Source organism: Wyeomyia smithii, chromosome 3 (genome assembly GCF_029784165.1).
Source record: "Wyeomyia smithii strain HCP4-BCI-WySm-NY-G18 chromosome 3, ASM2978416v1, whole genome shotgun sequence".
In the NCBI taxonomy this organism is placed as follows: domain Eukaryota; kingdom Metazoa; phylum Arthropoda; class Insecta; order Diptera; family Culicidae; genus Wyeomyia; species Wyeomyia smithii.
In genome coordinates this window covers 37,856,242-37,875,672 of record NC_073696.1, presented here as the reverse complement: position 1 = coordinate 37,875,672, position 19,431 = coordinate 37,856,242, and the positions used below count along the sequence as shown (strand labels likewise).

At 40.4% G+C, this 19,431-nt stretch overlaps 2 protein-coding genes across 4 annotated transcripts in view; both read left to right on the top strand.

Moving 5' to 3' along the window:
- Positions 1-3,054: 3,054 nt before the first annotated feature.
- LOC129727156 (centrosomal protein of 104 kDa) lies at positions 3,055-8,134 on the top strand. 3 transcript variants are annotated; one of them, XM_055684674.1, is made up of 11 exons: positions 3,055-3,432; positions 3,523-3,812; positions 3,915-4,082; positions 4,321-4,770; positions 4,823-5,450; positions 5,512-5,877; positions 5,941-6,424; positions 6,480-6,997; positions 7,055-7,197; positions 7,268-7,369; positions 7,429-8,134. In XM_055684674.1, the coding sequence occupies exons 2-11, from the start codon at positions 3,773-3,775 to the stop codon at positions 7,560-7,562; spliced, it is 3,033 nt and encodes a 1,010-aa protein (XP_055540649.1). In that variant the 5' UTR covers positions 3,055-3,432; positions 3,523-3,772; the 3' UTR covers positions 7,563-8,134. The 3 variants fall into 3 exon arrangements, with proteins under 3 accessions (XP_055540649.1, XP_055540650.1, XP_055540648.1); XM_055684675.1 differs by having other exon boundaries at positions 3,055-3,812; positions 6,480-6,641; positions 6,705-6,997; XM_055684673.1 differs by having other exon boundaries at positions 3,055-3,812.
- Positions 8,135-8,606: 472 nt separating this feature from the next.
- LOC129730532 (aryl hydrocarbon receptor nuclear translocator homolog) overlaps positions 8,607-19,431 on the top strand; it is a 272,332-nt gene continuing 261,507 nt past the window's right edge. Inside the window, exon 1 of the mRNA XM_055689930.1 lies at positions 8,607-8,884. Coding sequence (XP_055545905.1) covers positions 8,851-8,884 — 34 coding nt within the window. The 5' untranslated portion in view covers positions 8,607-8,850. The remainder of the gene's footprint in view (positions 8,885-19,431) is intronic.

Here is a 19,431-nt window from a genome sequence, read left to right as displayed (position 1 = left end):
GAGGATCAGAAGCCGTTTCTTCAACGTTAGCATCGATCAAACGCACCACCGGGTCACGAACGAAAACGGCCCTCGACTTATTGACTTCGTCGCCTCCAAGAATATGGCCACATGGTGGTCATCACAACAGACTGGAACACAAATCGATCACGTTTTGATTGACGGAAGACACTTCTCAGAAGAGCTGGAGTGTGAGGAAATGGAGCAGCTGTATCGTTCTCAAGAAATACGTAGATTCTACAAGAAACTAAATCGTTTCGTGCAAGCTTTGTGCCGCAAGCAAAAATGTGTCGGGAAAAATATGGAGGAATTTTGACAAATGGATGAGAGAAGATCGACAGGTGGAAGCCCTGAATGGTGCAGGGCCAGAGAACCTAGACGGTAGGAGTGGAAGGAAGGAGTAATATGCCCAACATACATAAAGTTGGAATGCGAGAACTACCGAGCGATCACGATTCTCAACGCAGTCTACAAAATGCTTTCCCAGATCATCTTCCGCCGTCTTTCGCCGCTAGCTCGTAGGTTTATGGGAAGTTCTCAAGCCGGTTTTGTGGATGGGCGATCGATAGCAGACCAAATCTTTACGCTACGGCCGATCCTTCAGAAGTTTCGCGGCGAATACCAAGTTCCCACGCGCCACTTATTCGTCGATTCCAAGACCGCTTACGATACTACCGACCGTGTAGAGCCGTGGATAGTTCTGGACGGAAATAGCTTCCCTGCGAAACTGACAAGACTGATTAGGGCCCCGCTGGATGGTGTACCTACCTACTGTTCAACATTACGTTTGAAGGTGTTATGAAGAACCGCACGATTTTCAATAAGTCCAGCTAGTTCATCTGCTTTGCTGACGACGTGGACTTTGTCGGAAGGACGTTCCAGGCGGTTATTGAACAATACACCAAGCTGAAACGTAAAGCATAAAAGGTTGGTTTGAAGGTGTGAATATATCGAAGACCATCTCCCAGCTGGTCTCGAGGTACGATGCTGGCCTAACAAGCCAGTCACCGTATGTTCGAGTCCCGGCTCGCGAGAGACTGTTAGTGTCAGTAGGATTGTAGCGCTAGCCCCGCAATTGTCATGTACACTTAACAGTCGCCTGCAAAGTCGAATTCCGATACGGAGGCTTTGCTTTGCTTTATATCGAAGACCAAGTATCTGCTAGCACTAAGCGCGGTGGGGCTCGCAGTAGTGATCGACGGAGATGAGTTCAAGGTGGTTGACCAATTTGTGTACCTCTGATAATTGGTAACTTCAGACAACATCCGCAAACGTATTATAGCTGCAAGTCGTGCCTACTATGGACTCCCCAAGACGTTGAGGTCTGGCAAACTTCGTTCCCGTACCAAGAGCACAAAACGCTCATAAGACCGATAGTCCTCTACGGGACATGAACAACGCTCGAGGAGGACTTGCAAGCGAACGATGTCTGTTGAGGACCATCTTCGGCGGAGTATGTAAGGATGGCGTATGGAGGCGAAGAATAAACCGTGAGCTGGCGCAACTCTACGGCGGGCCTAGTATCCGGAAAGTCGCTCAAGCTGGAAGGGTGCCATGGCAGAACATTTCGTAAGAATGCCTTACAACAATCCCGCAAAAATGGAGTTCGCCTCGAGTTCGGCCGGTAGAAGAGTAGAGGCGCGCAACGAGCTAGGTGGCTGGACCAAGTGGAGCAAGATTTCGGAAATGTAGGACGCTCAAGAAACTGGAGACAAGCTGCCATGGACCGAGTGCGTGTGCGTAATATTGTGGCGCCTGTGGCCCCTTTTTCAATCAGTCAAAGAGAAGGAGCCTTAAGGTGAAACGGTGAATCTAATTTTCTTTTGATTCATGAAGACTACGTACATGAAACTTTTATTAATTGTTTTCACAACTGTTGCATGCCTGAAGTAGCATTATGAGTGCTGTTTATTCAGTGGAAGCCGATTTTTTTACGCTCAAACTACAAAAGTAAAAGTGGAAGTGGAAACTTATCTTCTGCAAAACAGATGCTTAAATTACATTCGGCGTGATTGAAATAGTGTCCCTCGATTGAAAAATTGATTTAATTTCTCGTAAAGTTTGTTAAATCAGTTTTACAATCCTAAAACAAGTGCTGATAGAGAGAAAGTTAGCAAACAAATTGAAGTGCTTATGTTTGTATTTCACCTTACACATTTCGAGTATTTCGTACAATACATAGGAGGCTCCATAGACCGCTTAAAACAGGCTCCTTATCCCATATTGGTTTATTTCATAAGATTATAGAGTAATAAGGAAAGAAACAATTTTTGTAATATGGAAAAACAAGAGCGAGTAATTTCCTCTACTAAGAGATTTGAAATACAGCAATAGAGTTTTGTTGAAAAAATAATAATCACACAATGTTTATTCGAATTGTCCGTAATTTAGAGAGTATATTAGGGAGAGATGTTTTCATCAATCTTCTTGTACAAATTCTGGCAGGGCCGGCGTCACATTATTTTCCCGAGTGGGTAGTAAGCAATGGAGGGGGATAATTCCGTGTGGGTAAGTACCCACAGAGACATTTTCCGTATGGGTACTACTACCCACACTACCCACATGAACCGCCAGCCCTGAATTCTGGTATCATAAAAAATATACTGCGAGCTAATCACTACACTCCATGTATAGCGTTCTATTGCATGTAAAATTTATCAGGTATTTTTAATAAACCTTGCATTGTGGCAGCACTTAATATTTTGATGCTTGAAATATTATTATAGCCACTGATAATCTTTCCCGGTAGTACGTACCTATGTACCTATGTTGCGATCAACAAGTGATTATAGACAACAGCGCGTTCCCATAGCAATAGGACTTCGACGATATACGAACCGATACTGGATAGTAAACAAAAACCAAATTGGTAAGAAACACTCATCAAAACGAAAAAGTATTGCAGCCCATGTGCTTCAGCGAGTGAGTGAACGCGTAGTATATGTAAACACGCCATGTGTGGCAGGCAGCCTACCCTGCAGGCGCACGCGTGAACCGTGAACACGTAAAATGAATCGTTTTGACAGACATTTTCGCACCCATCTTCCAGATCTCTGAAATTCCATTGAATTTTGTCAGCCACCGACTAACGAAGGGGTACCATCGCAGTGACACCGAGCAAGGAAAATGTACAAAAAGTGGTTTTAATTACCTTTCAAAGCTGTTTAGTAGAACCGTTTTGTGCAACGTTTAAGACTAAAACTGTTTTACCAAATAATTTTTGTATTATTGAATTAGAAAAAGAGTTTCAGTTGTTTAAAGCATTTACTAGTTTACGTGTTTCGCAAGGGCCATCAACCGTATCTAATAAGAGAAGTCTGAATTTGATAATCTTGCACAGTAACATCGATTTTGCCCCAAAAACGAAACGTCTATCAGGAACAATTGGATAAAACTGCAGATATGTGATATTCCGCATTATATCATCGAAGGGTACAATTTTCTTTTGCATAAAAAGTTTTTCGCTCATCTTCTTATTCTTCTCATACCGGGACAACTGCTGCTACCGTGCATACCTTACAGGCGCAGCCAGACTGCTATGTAGAGCAACATAAATCATGTCGCGATAGTACGGAAAAGGGCACGAGAAAAATCGTTATTGCACAATCATTGTCATTTTGAAATTAGTAGCACAATTTCCGAAGATGTAGGCGAAGATTGTGAGCTTGAATTTCTTATCGTGTTGCAGTAAATGCAATTTGATATGTATTGAAATTTCGGATAAAATTGAAATTACAATTAGAGTTGATTCGACGTAAATCGAGTTGCAAGTATGGCCAAGAAAATCTCATTTAAAGTGGTGTTCGCCTCGGGTGAGTTATTTATGAATAAACAATATATAAGTGCACTTTATTAAACTTGTACAAGATAGTAAATAGAATTATATTCCATAATTTTTATATTTTAATTTTCAGACGAAGATTCGGATTACCCGGCAAGTGAGCTAAACAGTCACAGTCCAACAGTTCACGGATGGCGATCGAATCTGGCTAGTCCGGTATCACCGAAGGAAATTGTCCTTCGGTTCTTCAATCCAGCCCGGATCGTGCGGATTCAAGTGTTGGCTCATCAATATTATATACGTGAGTGTTGATGAACTTTGTTTGACAGAATGATGAATTTTGCTCATCTTGCAAAATGCGCTCCTGCGCAGATCGGTGTTTCGAGAAATTCATTCTGATGAACACCTGATATTTCGTTCTGTTTTGGCCTTGGTGCTTCTATTTACTAGTTCAACACGTGGCTACTATTTAGTAAACGTTGACGTTACAAGCATGGATAACCAAATTCGCTATACGTGTCATCTACCTTTCGTTTCAGCGGAACGCATTGAGCTGTGGATTCACTATTCAAGCAAGAGCGCACCGAGTACTCCATCCAGCCAAAGCTTCGAATACATGGGATTCGTAGCACTTTCGGATAACTCGAACACCAACTATGCGTCTCGTGAATTGCAAAGCGTCACGGTAGCTCCAAAAGTTGGTTCGCATTTGAAGCTGCGACTCGGTCCTCCATACCCAAATCACTTCAATAAAGACAACCAAGTCGCTTTGTTGGCAATCAATATTTTAGGCGAAGAACTATCCCATGAAGAACTGGCATCGATGCAATCCAACGCGGCATCACTTAGTATTACACCGTCAAATATTGATATGTTGACCAATGCTTTGCATTCGATGTGTGACGATCTATCGTACTCAATGTACGTAGAAGAGAGTATTTGTGATGTTGTAAGAAAGATGGAAGTTTTGAAGCTTCAAGCGGTTCAAGGTAAGTGTTCGAATAATTACTCCACGTAGAAAATAACGAATAATTTTTGTAGATGAACGTTTCGAGTATGCAAGAAAGCTGAAGCTTTGTATGACGGCCTTACGTACCGCAGGTGAGCGACTCGGTCGATATGCGCTGGCTAAACGACAAGCCGTTCAACAGGAAGACTTCAGTACGGCACGGCTTCGCAAAGAGCAGATTGAAATGTACAGGAAAGCAGTGTTTGATCAACTGAAGGTTGATATTTTACTTCAGAGTGATAAAAGTGTAACGAGTAACGATTCCTGCTCGGAATTATACGCATCTAAACCGACGTTGCCTTCACCGCCCAGCTTACAAGATGTTGCCAGTGCTTTATCTGAGAATACTTTGCCAACTATGACAGAAGTGACTGTCCATCATCACGCGCTTTTGGACGCTGCTGACGCCATTACCACCAATTCAACGAATTCTGTTCCCGGCTGCAGCGCATCTGTGGGCAAAGCACAAGATACTACGGCTGGAAAGCTGCAACACACACTGGGTAGGCCAGAAGACATTCCGAATTCACCACTGTTGAGTCATAAAGGACGTAGCCCCATGCGGTCTCCTACCAATACGGGTTCTCTACGTCGACGCAATAAAAGTGCTCCACGCAACAGTTACGAGGACTACGATGAGCGAGCCATTTCTACTCTGGCGTAAGAAACTCAATTTCTCAATTTAGTAAATAGTTAAAGTTTTGTGTTTTCGATTTTCCAGCTCCCATACGAACGATTTCCTAAGAGAGTGTCAAGGAACGGCAATGATTGAAAGTGATTCCGGTAAGTTGCGTTCGAAGCTAAACGATCGGGAAAAGAGACAAGCTGCTTTGCCTATTTTAATTTTCGGAATGGAACTGGTTGAGTTGATCTATTCGCGACAGTTTACCGACCGAGAGGAAGGACTTGTGCGATTGAGAGGTATTCTGAAGCATGACGGTGAGGAGGTTCTATCGGTTGGACCTAACAAGATCTGCCGAAGTGCGACATTGTTGTTACACCGTGGAGTTCGTGATGCGGTATTCTCCGTGTTCAGCCAAGCAACGGAGACTGTGCGGATGCTATTTACAGATTTTGTGCCAAACCGGTTAGCTTGATTTGGGTAGAGTTTATCTAGCGACATAAAAACTATATGTATTGTTTTCTGCAGGGTATCACAAAGTGAAGTAGGTCGATCGGTAGATCGACTTCTTCCTGAACTGTTATCAAAAAGTGGTGATCCTTCCGCGAGAGTCCACACTTTGGCCCAGCATACGATTTTGAGCATCGCAGCTTGTCAGGAAGTCAGGGATCAACATTTGATCGCTCCGGCGCTTTCCAGACCGGTTGGAAGTGGCACTCATCCCCGCTTGGCACTGAGTCGAATGCAGATGTTGGAACAGTTGGTGCTCAGTCAAGGAATATCGAGTGACAAGCAAAGTGGGTTAGCGTGTAGGACACTGTCCGAGGCAGGTTGCTCAGGCATCCATCATCCAGCGGAATCAGTTCGAAAGGTAGCTGAACGTGTCCTGCTTTTAGTCTACAAAGTTAATCCGAGGCTAGTCAGGAAACAGCTGCCACCGGATGACGACATCACCCGCAGGAATCTTCTATATCGACAACTATTCACCGAGTTCGATAAAATTGATCTTCAGGTAATGTTTTGGGTAGCAGTTTCGATAAAGATTTTTTGATAAAAAATTATTGCAGCGCAAAAAGGAAATGCTAGAGAGCAAACAGTTCAGTGGTCCAACTTCCTTTGCTGGCATAAATTCTCCGCCGATGTCGAACAGCTCGAAGAGCTCTCCTCCGGTTGAAGTACGCAGCAGGGCGCTTCGATACGACAGTGCCGGAGGTGCTGGTCGGTCAATTGTCAGTTTTTCCGACGGTACGCACTCTAGCTGGCAGTCTGAACTCAGTTCATTGAAATTGCAGGATTCCAACTTGAGTCCGGTGAGACGACCCGAATCGGCTGGAATAATCAAGAGCAAAAGTGGGCACGCCATTGGTCATCACCATCACTGGTCCGGAGAGGAGCGCTGCGAAAGTTCCTATTACGAGAAACCAGACTGCAACGGAAAGGACCTGGAGGTGGTAGCCAAACAAAAGCTTAGTCAACCAAGAACGATGTTATACGACAGCACGGTGGGGTTCTTGGAGTCCGAAAATGGAGCCGGGTCGAGAAAAAGCTCAAACTCGGATTCCTTCGAAGGAAGCGACAATGAAATGTAGGGACATTTTCTGAACGTTTTGGCGAAATATGAAGTTTTTATTCTATGTTTCAGTCGTTGTCCATTTTGCGATTGGATATGCCATGGCGATCCTTCACAGTTAGATAAACACTATTGGAAGTCATGCCCAGTATTAACAAAATGTCCCCAGTGTAGTCAAATATTGGAGGTGGCAGCAGTTACAGCTCACCTAATAAGTAATCTTTTTCAATATTGTCTTGTAAAATTAAACCGTTTTGTAAAGTTTTGTCTTAATCTTCGTTATAGACGAGTGCGAAGCCAAAACGAGTTATGTTACCTGTGAACGTTGTACTGAATCTGTTCATAAGGATCTCTATGAATACCACATGATGGAAGATTTTTGTCGAGGTTGTGTATTCATGTGACATTCTGTAACGATCCTCGTTAATGTAGTTTACCCATTACAGAGCTTACCACCGGTGCTGCCCGATGTCCGCTATGTCATGATGACGTGCTCCTGCCTTTGGACGGTGGCTGGAAGCGTCATCTGCTGAGCCGTTCAGGCTGTCTAGGAAACTCTCGAAGACGTGCTAATGTTTAATCATGTAACCATTGTTAGTAAAACTGGTGAGCATAGATTTTCGGGATCAGCGAGCTTTTGATGTCTTCTTTTTTGATCTGCTAATAGTTCCGTAAGTGGAATATAGATAGATTTTTAAAAGTTCAAGCAAAGATCACTCATGCACCAGCGTAGAGAAGCAAGTTCTGAATCACAGTTTTGAAAATTAGACGTGGCTTTACGGAATCTCATTAGAAATGGTCGCTACAAATTTAAAAGATTACCAATAAATTTTCTAATAGTACATTTTTGACTCATGGAACACAACATCAAAGCTGTTTTTAAAGGATCTGAGCTCTAGTACCAACTGTTAGTGCAATTAAAAAATAACTAAATAAATAAGCGAAAAATTTTAAGTGAAAACAAATAATTCAAACCACAATTCGATGTACCAAAATTTTGTTATTGGTTTTTCAATAGTTATGAATTGTTTCCTAGAATTTGACAATTATTCCTCCCTTACAAACATCCAAGTTACTCTGTCCATAACACGAAACCGTGAAAGTATTTCCCGTCCTCACAAGAATTTAATAAATTTAACTTTTTAAAATCCAGCATCGTCGTATGCAATTGATTGAGAATTCCCTTATACTCATGTTTTAGTTTGATTAAGTGTTCTTTGAAAGCAATGCATAAAACGATTTCCAGTATGATCGAGTACTTTCAATGAGAACCATTGGGAGACTTTGAAAACATTCTATTTTAACACCGCTACTGCGAATTCAATTTAACCCTGTATTTCTGGCAGCACCATTATCGTCTAGATCACTCTACCAGGCAGCGGCACATCCATTGTGACGTCAATAAGGTTGATTTTTGTTTCTCTACTTGTGTGTGTTTTCCGCGCGGAGCAATACTTGTTTTTTGTGTCTCTATACAAGATGGCGATATTAACAATCTGTAAACATTCTATACTGGAAGCATAGGAAAGTGACAAGCATCCAGCCAGCGCACCGCATAGTGGTGTTGGTGACCACGGCCGAAGGGTAACATTGCGTGTGTGCTGCTGTCACGCTGTGTGCCATGCATACCCCATACACATTCGCGGAAACGTAGACTGATCTATTCGTGTGTGATATTTGCTGTCGCCGCGACGGTCGTGAAAATCGATTCGATGTGAATCTCGGCTCGGGGTTGTGCGCGGTGAAGTTTTAGTGTTTTTTTGTGTGAGATTTCTTAGTGAAAACTCGTGACGATCGGTATAAACTACCTGATTCTTATTGCCATAACGAAAGCAGGAGTGAAGTGTGGTGTTTTTGTGCTCTAGCTTATGTCGGCAGCTTCACATCAAACGTACTCTTCAGGTAAGGAAAGGTTCTTGATTTTTTTTGGTCATGTTTCTCCTTGAAGTCGATGTGGTGTAAACACATACAACGAAGCGTTTTAACACGAAGTCTGGATTAGGAGGGGTGGACGGTGTGGGATAGCATTAGGTGATGTATGGAAAATGTCATACGTTGATAGGGAGCGTTTATTCGAATTCGGAAACCTGTGGACCCCAAGTAGAGCCCATCAGAATAGTTTTGTGCAGAAATTTTCAGCTGTTTACGATTTCTTACTTATTCAGCAAAACAAACCAAGTTGCTTTGTTATGTAAACAAGAGCGCTTCCAACTGGTTTTTCTGCTGTTGCTGCTCTTCGTCCCACTTTGCAAGTTCGCACATCTTTCGAACTCTTGTTACGAGGCTGTTTTGGGTGCGCTTGGAAGCAAGCAGTTGCCAGCCAGTTGGAATCGGTCGTTAAATCATCTCGAACGCATTATCACTTAGAAACAATTTTTAAGGTCATGATTTAAAAGGCACGTGATTTGGTTTTGCTCAAAAATGTTGGTCCATTTACACAAGTTTAATTTTTTTACACATTAAACTAAGGTTTCGAAGATTTCAGTCCACAACTCAGCGGGTTTTGTAATTTGCATGTTTTCTCTACACTCATGCAATATTTTTCAAGTTTTAAACATTTGAAAACAACTAAATGTACCTATTTACTCGGCATGTCAAAATTTAATCTTAAGAACCTGCACGAACGTGCTTGAAAGGAGAACAAGGAGAAAGATTTATTCCATTCAAAATTTAACTATAAAAAGGATCATTATCTTTTTTTTAATTGTTCTACTCAACCCTGAAAATTGACACTTTTTTCTAAAGCCTGTATTACATTCTTTGTCCAATGGTCAAATATTTGACCTTCTGACATTATGGTCAAATTTCTTTGATATCACGGTTGTTGTTTGCCCGTGTTTGCCCCATGTTAAAATTGGAGAGTGACAAACAATTATTTTTTTTTATTCTCGCTTATTTTCCGTCGGTCTAGTTCCGCCACTGTTGTGGCCAATCACCGACGCCCAGGGAGGCGACTCCACACCCAGGACCCTAACTCACGACCCGTTTATTAACGGACCGGCGCCAACGGCTTTACTTCCTCATGCGATGGAAGGCGTGATCCCAGAGATTTTTCGCCTCAGAAAATCTCCCGGTGTCGGCTAGGATTGAATCTAGACCAGTTAGGGTGGTTGTCAGTGGATCACGCCACCCCACAACCATCGACACCTATGTCGGCGGTGGGATTCGAACCCAGGCGTCGAGCGTGTTTGGCAGAGACGTTACCAACCACACAAGGCCCCCGCTCTGACAAACAATTATCTTTGGCCAAATTTTTATTTGTCAAAAAGTGACAAATATTTAACGCTTGGTCAAAAAGTGTATTAGAGCCTTAACTGCGTCGTTTTTTTCTCTTTTTTCCAAATCAATAAAGAAATATGACCTTGATTCAGGTTTTTGAAATTTATAGATATGTTAACACCGTAACGACCATTCATCGATAATTTATGAAGAAAAACCCCTTTCATTTTCTTTTATTAAAAAGTCGGAAGTCACTTTGACGCATGATTATCCTTTACGCACATCATTATCCATTCAGTGTTGTTGGTGAATGATCAGAATTAGAAAAATAAATTCAAAAGTCTAGAAAGGGAAGAATAAGTCTAACAAGCATGGATTATTTTTTTCGAACTAATTTCTATTTTTACAACGACTTTTTACCCGTCAACATCCAAGTTCATTGAAAGCAAGGACTCTTGAAAGAAGAATTCTGAGCTTATATATGATCATATTCTAGTTTTGACTTTTCTAGCCTTCAGATGGAATTTTTGGCAATTTTGAGCTTAATTTGGGATAATTTTCTATTTTAGCTTTTTCTTGAGAAAAGGACCCTTCGGCGATTCCGATCTTAATATGGGATTATTTTCTATTTTGGCGTTTTCGAGCGTTTAGAAGAGCTTTTCGGTTATTCTGAGCTTAATCATTTTCTATTTTGGCTTTTCGGCGGTTCTCGGCTCAATTTACGTCCATTTCTTATTTCGGCCTTTAGGAGGGGTTTTCGGCCATTCTGTGCTCAATTTGGGATAACTTTCTATTTCGGCCTTTTCTGGCCTTCAGAAGGGTTTTTCAGCTATTTGAGCTTATGGGAATATTATCTTTTTTGGCCTTTAGAACGGGTTTTAGGGCATTTTGAGCTTAATTTGGGATAAATTTCTGTTTCAGCCTTTTCTACCTTCAAAAGGGATTTTCGGTGATTCTGAGTTCAATTTGATATTTCGGCCATTCTATGCTCAATTTGGGATTATTTTCTATGTCGGTCTTTTCTAGTCTTCAGAAAGGCTTTTCGGCCATTCTGAGCTTATTTTGGGATTATTTTCTATTTCGGCCTTTTTTACCTTTAAAAGAGCTTTTCGGTTATTCTGAGCTCAATTTGGAATCATTTTCTATTGCGGCCTTTTCTGACCTTGAGAAGGCCTTCAGGCCATTCTGACCTTAATTTGGGATGCTTTCTGTTTCAGCCTTTTTACCTTTAAAAGGGCTTTTCTGTGATTCTGAGCTCAATTTGGAATCATTTTCTATTGCGGCCTTTTCTGGCCTTTAGGAGAGGTTGTTCTCGACCATTCTGAGCTCATTTTGGGTTCATTTTCTATCTCGACCTTCTCTTGCCTTTAAGGGGGTTTCGGCTATTCTGAACTAAATTTGGAATCATTTTCTGTTTTGATTTTTTCTAGCCTTTAGAGGGATTTTTCGGCAATTCTGAGCTTAATTTGAAATCATTTTCTTTTTCGGCCTTTTGAAGGGCTTCTAGGCCATTCCGAGCTTAATTTGGGATCATTTTTTATTATAGAAGGGGGTTTCGGTCATTCTGAGCTTTATTTGGGATCATTTTTTATTTCGGCCTTTTGAGGCCTTTAGAAAGGGTTTAGGCTGGGGTTCTGAGGTTTTAGAAGGGGTTCTGAGCTTATTTGGAATTGTTTTCTATAACGGGCTTTTCTGGCCTTTTGGAGGGGGTTTTTGGCCATTCTGAGCTTAATTTGGGATCATTTTCTATTTCAGTCTTTTCTGGCCCTTAGAAGGGGTTTTGGGTCATTCTGAGCCCAATTTGGGACCATTTTTCAATTTTGACTTTTCTTGCATTTAGAAAGGGTTTTCGGCAATTCTGAGCTTAATTAGGGATCGTTTTCTATTTCTGTCTTTTCTTGCCTTCAGAAGGGGGTTTCGATCGTTCTGAACAATTTGAGATCAATTTTCTATTGCGGCCTTTTCTAGCCTTTAGAAAGGGTTTTCGGTCATTCTGAGCTCAATTTGGGTTAATTTTTTATTTTAACTTTTCCTGGCCTTTTGGCAATTCTGAATTTAATTTGGGATGATTTTCTATTTCGGCTTTTTGAGCTAAACTTGGAATCATTTGCTATTCCGGCGTTTCCTTGTTTTTTAAAAGGGTTTTTCGGCAATTCCGTGCTTAATTTGGGATCATTTTCTATTTTGTCTTTTTCGGGCCTTAGAAGAGCTTTTCGGTAGTTTTGAGTTTATTTTGGGATCATTCTCTCTTTTGGTTTTCTCTGGCCTTCACAAGGGGGTTTCGGCAACTCTGAGTTTAATTAGGGATCATTTTCGTTTTTGGTTTTTCCTTGCTTATAGAAGCGGGTTTCGGCCGTTTTGAGCTTAATTTGGGATCATTTTCTATTTCTGGGCCTCAGAAAGGGCTTTCGGTCATTCTGAGCTCAATTTGGAATCATTTTCTATTGCGGCCATTTCTGGCATTTAGAAGATTTTTGGCAATTCTGAGCTTAATTTGGGATGACTTTCTTTTTCGGCCTTTCTGGCTTTCAGAAAGGGTTTTCGGCAATTCTGAGCTTAATTTGGGATTATTTTCCACTTTAGATTTTCTTGCCTTTCGAAGAGTTTTTCGGCCATTCTGAGCTCAATTTGGAATCATTTTCTATTTCGGCCTATTCGGCTTTCTTAGCTAAATTTGGAATCATTTTCTATTTTGGCGTTTCCTTGTTTTTAAAAGGGTTTTTCGGCAATTCCGTTCTTAATTTGGAATCATTTTCTATTTTGGCTTTTTCTTGCCTTAGAAGAGCTTTTCTGCAATTTTGAGTTTATTTTGGGATCATTCTCTCTTTTGGCTTTTTCTGGCCTTCTGGGGTTTCCGGCCATTTTGAGCATAATATGGGATCGTTTTCTTTTTTGGTTTTTCTTTGCCTTTAAACGGGTAATTTGGGACCATTTTACATTCAGGCCTTTTATGACCTTTAGAAGGGGTTTTCAGCAATTCTGAGCTTATTTGGGATAAATTTCTGTTTGTCTCAGGACAAACTTTTCTGCTCAAAAACCAGAATATATTATGCTATTACAGTAAGGTCTATTTTACGCGGTTGCTTTTCTTAATTACTCAAAAAACGGTACAAGTTCAAACATTTTAAAACGGTTTTCTTCGTTATATTTGCAATCTTAAAAAAATCTTTTTTTACGCGATCCCATACAAATTTGGGACGCATCTGTATTCCTAAAATCAAACCAGAACCAACCAGAAAGTCTGAAAAAGCCCACTCTCTTGATTCTCAAACGAAACTCAAAAAAATATTGTATTTGTTGTGTTCTCGTACAATTTACAAAATTAATATTGAGTTTCAAAGAAACAAATTATAACTTATAAAATACATGCACTTTTAGTCACATAAGTTGATAAATGCGTATCATTTTTTCAAAGTTGCCAACGCGAATAATGAGTGTCGATATATTACAATGATTAAAAACAAACCAAAGTTAAGCGTAAGGTTGAATCAAATCCAATTAATCACATCAAATGCAAAATTTAAAAGACCTGCAATTAGGTTTTCAGATTATTTCATACTATCTGGTAGCACTGCAAATCTGGCAGATAACGAAGGTAGCGACTGTCGCGTCCACGTGTGTGTTATTTTAGACTTGGTGTTGATTCTCCGCATCTTGTTGTATTTCGTGACTTACGGTTCTTAGTTAAAGATGAACAATGCAACGCTATGCTTAACGTTAATATTTTACCTGAATATGTTTTTTTATTATAATAATAATGTTTTTTTTTTTGACAACTTAAAGCAATTTCAAAGGTTTTTTCAGCGGAGATAGAATGCGCTGAAAAATGTTGACACAATGTTTACAATGTTTCACGGAGCCAATAATTTGTTTTTTTTTAACAATGGTGTCGAATGGTTTGAGTTTGAAATGGTCCATTTTTGTTGTAGGTTGTGAAATATCTTGTTGCAATTAATTCAAAGTATGATAAGAATACAAAAACAGGCTAGGACACTTTGCCATTAATTTACGTATTGGCAAGAAGAATGAGTTCGATAAAAATGATGAAAAATGAAATTAACTTTCAGTATCTACCTTAAAATATTTTATACTAACAAACTGTTAATCCCTTATCCAAGAAGAAATATGAAGTTAGCTGATATTGTAAAAAATGAGCATTAATATTGTTATTATGAAAAAATAGGTTCAGGGAAAATTTTGGCACTAAGCATTTTCACTCTTTTTTGCGGTCTCCCGCCTCACACTCACCGGGTAACCCAGAACGTTCCGATGAACGGGGGGAGTAATAAATTAAAAAAGTGTCAGGGCTCTGTTTTTATCAAAATAATTGATCTTGATACCACGCTGGCCGGCGCTGTTGTGTGGTTCCTGGGCAGCGTTTCCGAAAACTAGTGCTCACGTTTTTTCTGCGCTTTCCTTCCACATTTGAATGTTCGAACAGTGCGCGCGGTTCGTTTGTGGAGCCGGGTTCTGGACTGTTGCTTCTAGGTTGGTTCAGGTCGCACTTTCTGCCGCCCCGGTGCCCTGATGAGGAACGATCGGGGGAAACGCAACTTTTTATTATTTATGAGGTGCACGACGATACACACAGGTAATGGGAGTAGTTTTTAATTTATCTGCCATGGACCTCACGAAGCGTTGATCGGCCCGAACTGGCCAACCGGCCGGGTCCGGTCTGCCGAAGTGAAGGTGAAATGTTCGTTAACATACACATTTGTCATGTGCGAAATTGACCGCAGTTTTTGTTGCCGGCAACGGCAACGGAGTATAATTCAGTTATTAAAATTTGCTGATTATGGCGGGCCGTGTTGTGAGTGCGAAATGATAAAGCGATTACCATGAGTTTGTAACTTTTCCATCGTAGGGCTTGATCAATTGGTTTTAACTTTTCCGATATCTTGAATTTTTTGAAATTTATTATCACTATTATTATAAATACCCGCTGTGTTAGCCGTCAGTGAACGAGAAAATATTTCAAACGAAAGACATACGGAGCGGCAGATGCTACAGAATCGCTTTTAAACTGTATATGCTTTCCCGAATAAATGTATGAAAGGGAATAAGGAAGTTACAAAGATGTAATCTAAAAGTTTTGTTTTCAATTAATTTAGCATTGAAGCTTCTTCTGTCGTTTTATGACATAATGCGTTCACCACGAATGCATGCATCGATTCGGCGCAACCTTCATACTTCAGTTGGACATTTCACTGTTTATTTCTTATAAATGATACATTGTTTCACATTAACGGTATTTTCATTATTAGAACTGTTTATAGCGAGTTTTTACAGCTGTTTAAAAAATTTGATAAACTATGACAAAAACAAGTGCAATAAAGTGAATATGATAGGATAGAAATAACATCAAATTTATGAAATAATCTTGAGGATTACGAAAAAGAGAGACAAAGACTTGTTGAAACAATCACAAACACATATCAACGGAAAGAATGAAAATAACAAATTTACAAAAAGTGTATTAAAAACGACAGCAAGGGAGCTTTTCGAACATATTGTTCTGTTCTGTTTACAACGGAAAAATTACTCCAAAATTTTAACCCTACAAATGTAATCTCAACCGACGTGATATTTCGGACGCAATTAGATCATATCGTTCCGAAAGATTCCAGATATATCTATTATTATTGTTCAAAAGTATGAATGAATAAAAAATCAATCCATTCCTCCGGTGTGCAAGCGTGACCACACGTACATTGTCCGTATGCACGCACCGTCTGACGACACTACCGCCCGTCCACCCGCTGGCCGTATCCATGCACGCGTCACCCCTTTTTTGCCTTCTATCTGTTAATAAGAGTTGCATGTGCTCTCGCTTTCATTCTTCCGTTTCGGAGTATACACACGCCAATGACTCGGCCGTCGTCAGAGACCGGAGTAGTGGAGAACCGGCACAGTTCCAGACTTCGCGGACGTGGACCATCTACCGCCGCGTGCTGAATGTGAATGTGAGTGAAGCATGACAGCAAAATAAAAATTGACTTCCAACCAGCTAACTAACTAGATAGGTATCGGTCCGCCGGGAGGAGGGCACGTCGCGAGGACGAACCGTTCCGTACCTGACCTTGAACCACATTTCGATTCGTCGCCGCCCGGCTCGGATTCACCACGTCCGCAGAAGGTTGAACCTGGCGTCGATGCATCGGGATTGAAACGTGCGGTTGCTTCTCACTTTTTTTCGGTCGGAACGTGTAGGTATCGCTTCAGATGATGATCCTGCCCCGTTCCTGCCTGGAAATTTAATGAAATCGATAATTTTTTGCCAGCAGATAGCGCGGGGTTCTGGAGCGAGAGGAAAGAACAACGTGACGTGTACCAGAAAACAGGTCGCCCTGATCAGTTCCAGTATCTAGAGAAAAAAACAAACAAACACGAAAACATGCCACACATACTAAGTGAAAAAACTAAGTCGAACAAAGTTCGATTTTGAAGTTCTCAACACCTAACTACGTCGATTTTGCCACATGACTTGATGCTGCTAGGGGCGGCATCAACCAGGTGATAACGATAAATTCAATCCAAAGGCCATTCTCAACGCTATCGGAATGATACTAAAGGAAAGAAATTAGTCAAACGATCTTGTGAGTTCTCATCAACCCTTTCAAGAGCAAGCAAGCTGTACGAAACCCTGTTTGCCGCAACTATTCGATGCTCTTCGACTGAGAAGGAAGGAAGGAATCCTGTGCAGCTTGATTTTTATTATGATTCCAACCATGTACCTCGTGTGTACCAGGTCGGATGCGACGAGTGGACGTGGTCTACCCCATTCCGTACAGCATTGGGAGTGCTCAACCGGGAGTCGGTTGTCACGCGCCATTTCAGACATGTCGTCCTCAGGGGGTGGAAAAAGAACCGGTGATGATGGAGGGGGAGAGGAAGAAGTAGTCATAGTAAAAACATGGAAACACGTTCAATCAACATTTCTATATTGAACTGCATATGAAATTATTTTTCCGCCATAGCGACACTAGTCGGCAGGTAGAAGATGTCAGCTTAATTCGACTTTAAAGTTCCGCCGGTTGGTTGGGTACTTTTCCTAGGCAACTACAGGCCCAGGTTCGTGCTGATCAATTTGCAGCCAAGGCGTGTACGTTTTTGTCGCAGGTCGTGAAAGTGTCAGTCGGTGTCTGGCTTAGGTTAGTGAAATCTCAAGTCCACGCCCAGCAGTAGCACCCAGCCAGCACTGGCGACAACATGAGTCAATTCATGCCGCAAGAGTCCTGAATTTGATTCAAATTTCAACTGTTGCATTAGCATGGGCCATATTTGCATAAGCAGATGACGCGGTCTCTCGGCGGTGCTGTATGCTAATAATTAACTTTAATTCAATTCATTGCCAATCCAAATGCGATGCATTCGAATGTAATTGTTTCGTTTTGGGGCTTTGGGTCGGAAAACAGGGACGTGATTTGAAAGCTATTGAATGCATGCGCTGATTGCCTCGGATTAGTGGCTGTGAGTAATTGCCAGCATAAAATTATTGCGGCGCCCACCGGCTACTTTAACATTTCAGTGTGGAATGGCTGCCGCCGAATAAAAGAACGTGGGTTGTTTAACGTTTTCTAATTTTTGATCAAAAGGTTAAAGGGGGAAATTTGTTTTAATTTGCGAATTTATTGAACTAATTTATTGTTCCATTTTTTTGTTTTCCTAAAACATCTGTGTAAAGTTTGGCAGAGACAGGTATAACAAATTAATAATATAAATCATACATTCAAGTACACTTACACTTTTATATAGATAGATTTATCTTGTTCTATCGATGTACTTAAGCAAATTTTTATTTAAAAATTTATCAGCTTCAGCAACTTTTTCTAACGTATTTTGGATTTTTACTACCAATTTTTTAAAATTATTTCATAAAGTTGTGGCGCTGGAGCTATATCATTATATTCAATATAATGTTATAGCTCCAGCGCCACAACTTTATGAAATAATTTAAAAAAATTGGTAGTAAAAAATCCAAAATACGTTAGAAAAAGTTCAACATTTAATATTGCTAAAAAAATCCCTAAACAAACCAATAGTCATTGAAAAACCAGTGATTAATTTTATGTTCAGAATACTGGAAAAAAATCGATTTACTTCAAATAGAAACATATTCTCAAATAATTTTTTTTATTCAAACGGCTCATCAAATTTATCTGCACCAACTTTATTATATTTTTGAGCATCATTTTCCAGTTTATACGTGTCATCCTGCTTACAAAAATAAAAAAGCATTGTTGATATAAAGTCGTGAGTCTCATGAAACTAACCCGCCTTTGTATGAAAGGAAACTATTTCACTTTTCGAGGTGAATTTTACAAACAAACAAAAGGAGCTCCAATGGGGAATCCTCTTTCTCTCTTCTTATGTGAGCTATTCATGGCAAACAGAGAAAACAAATTAGAAACCAATAACCTTTTACCAACCCGGTGGTGGAGATATGTGGATGATATTTTTTGTATTTTGAAGGAGACGGAACTTGAAGCGTTTTTCACATCTCTTAAAAATATGCACAGAGATATAAAATTTACGATTGAAAAGGAACAAAACAATAGTCTTCCCTTTCTAGACGTTGTTGTTGTTAGAAAGTCTAAGGACTTAGAAATTGAGATTTTTAGGAAGCTCACGAACACAAAACGGGTAATACCCACCACTTCTAGTCATTCCTTCCAGCATGAAATGACATCCTTCCACCACATGATACATCGAATGGAAACCCTACCTCTCAGTAAAATAGCCAGGAAAAAAGAATTGGAATACATTTTCGAAGTTGCAAAGGTAAATGGTTATAATGAGAGCACCATTCAAGCCATTATAAACAAAAAGAAGCGAATTCAATTTAGAGAATCTTTTACAACACTCACCCCAATTACAGAAGACCTGAAAAGAATAGCTGTGGAATATGATGGGGCCGTCAACTTCACTCAAAATTCATAAGATTTGGCATGGATATCGTCTACACTAGTAGGAATACCCAACTCAAATCAATATTGGGCTCCACTAAGGACTCAATTGATGGATTAAATAAAGCAGGGGTTTACAAAGTTGCTTGTTGCCACTGCAACAAGGTTTATATTGGGCAAACCAAAAGAAACCTGGGAATCCGTTTTAAAGAGGTCACCAAAGCATGCAAAGTTTCCAAAAATGATCCACCACACCTTTTCAAATCAAAAGTGGCTGAACATGTCTTTACAGAGGGACATCCACTAACTTCGGATAACATTCAC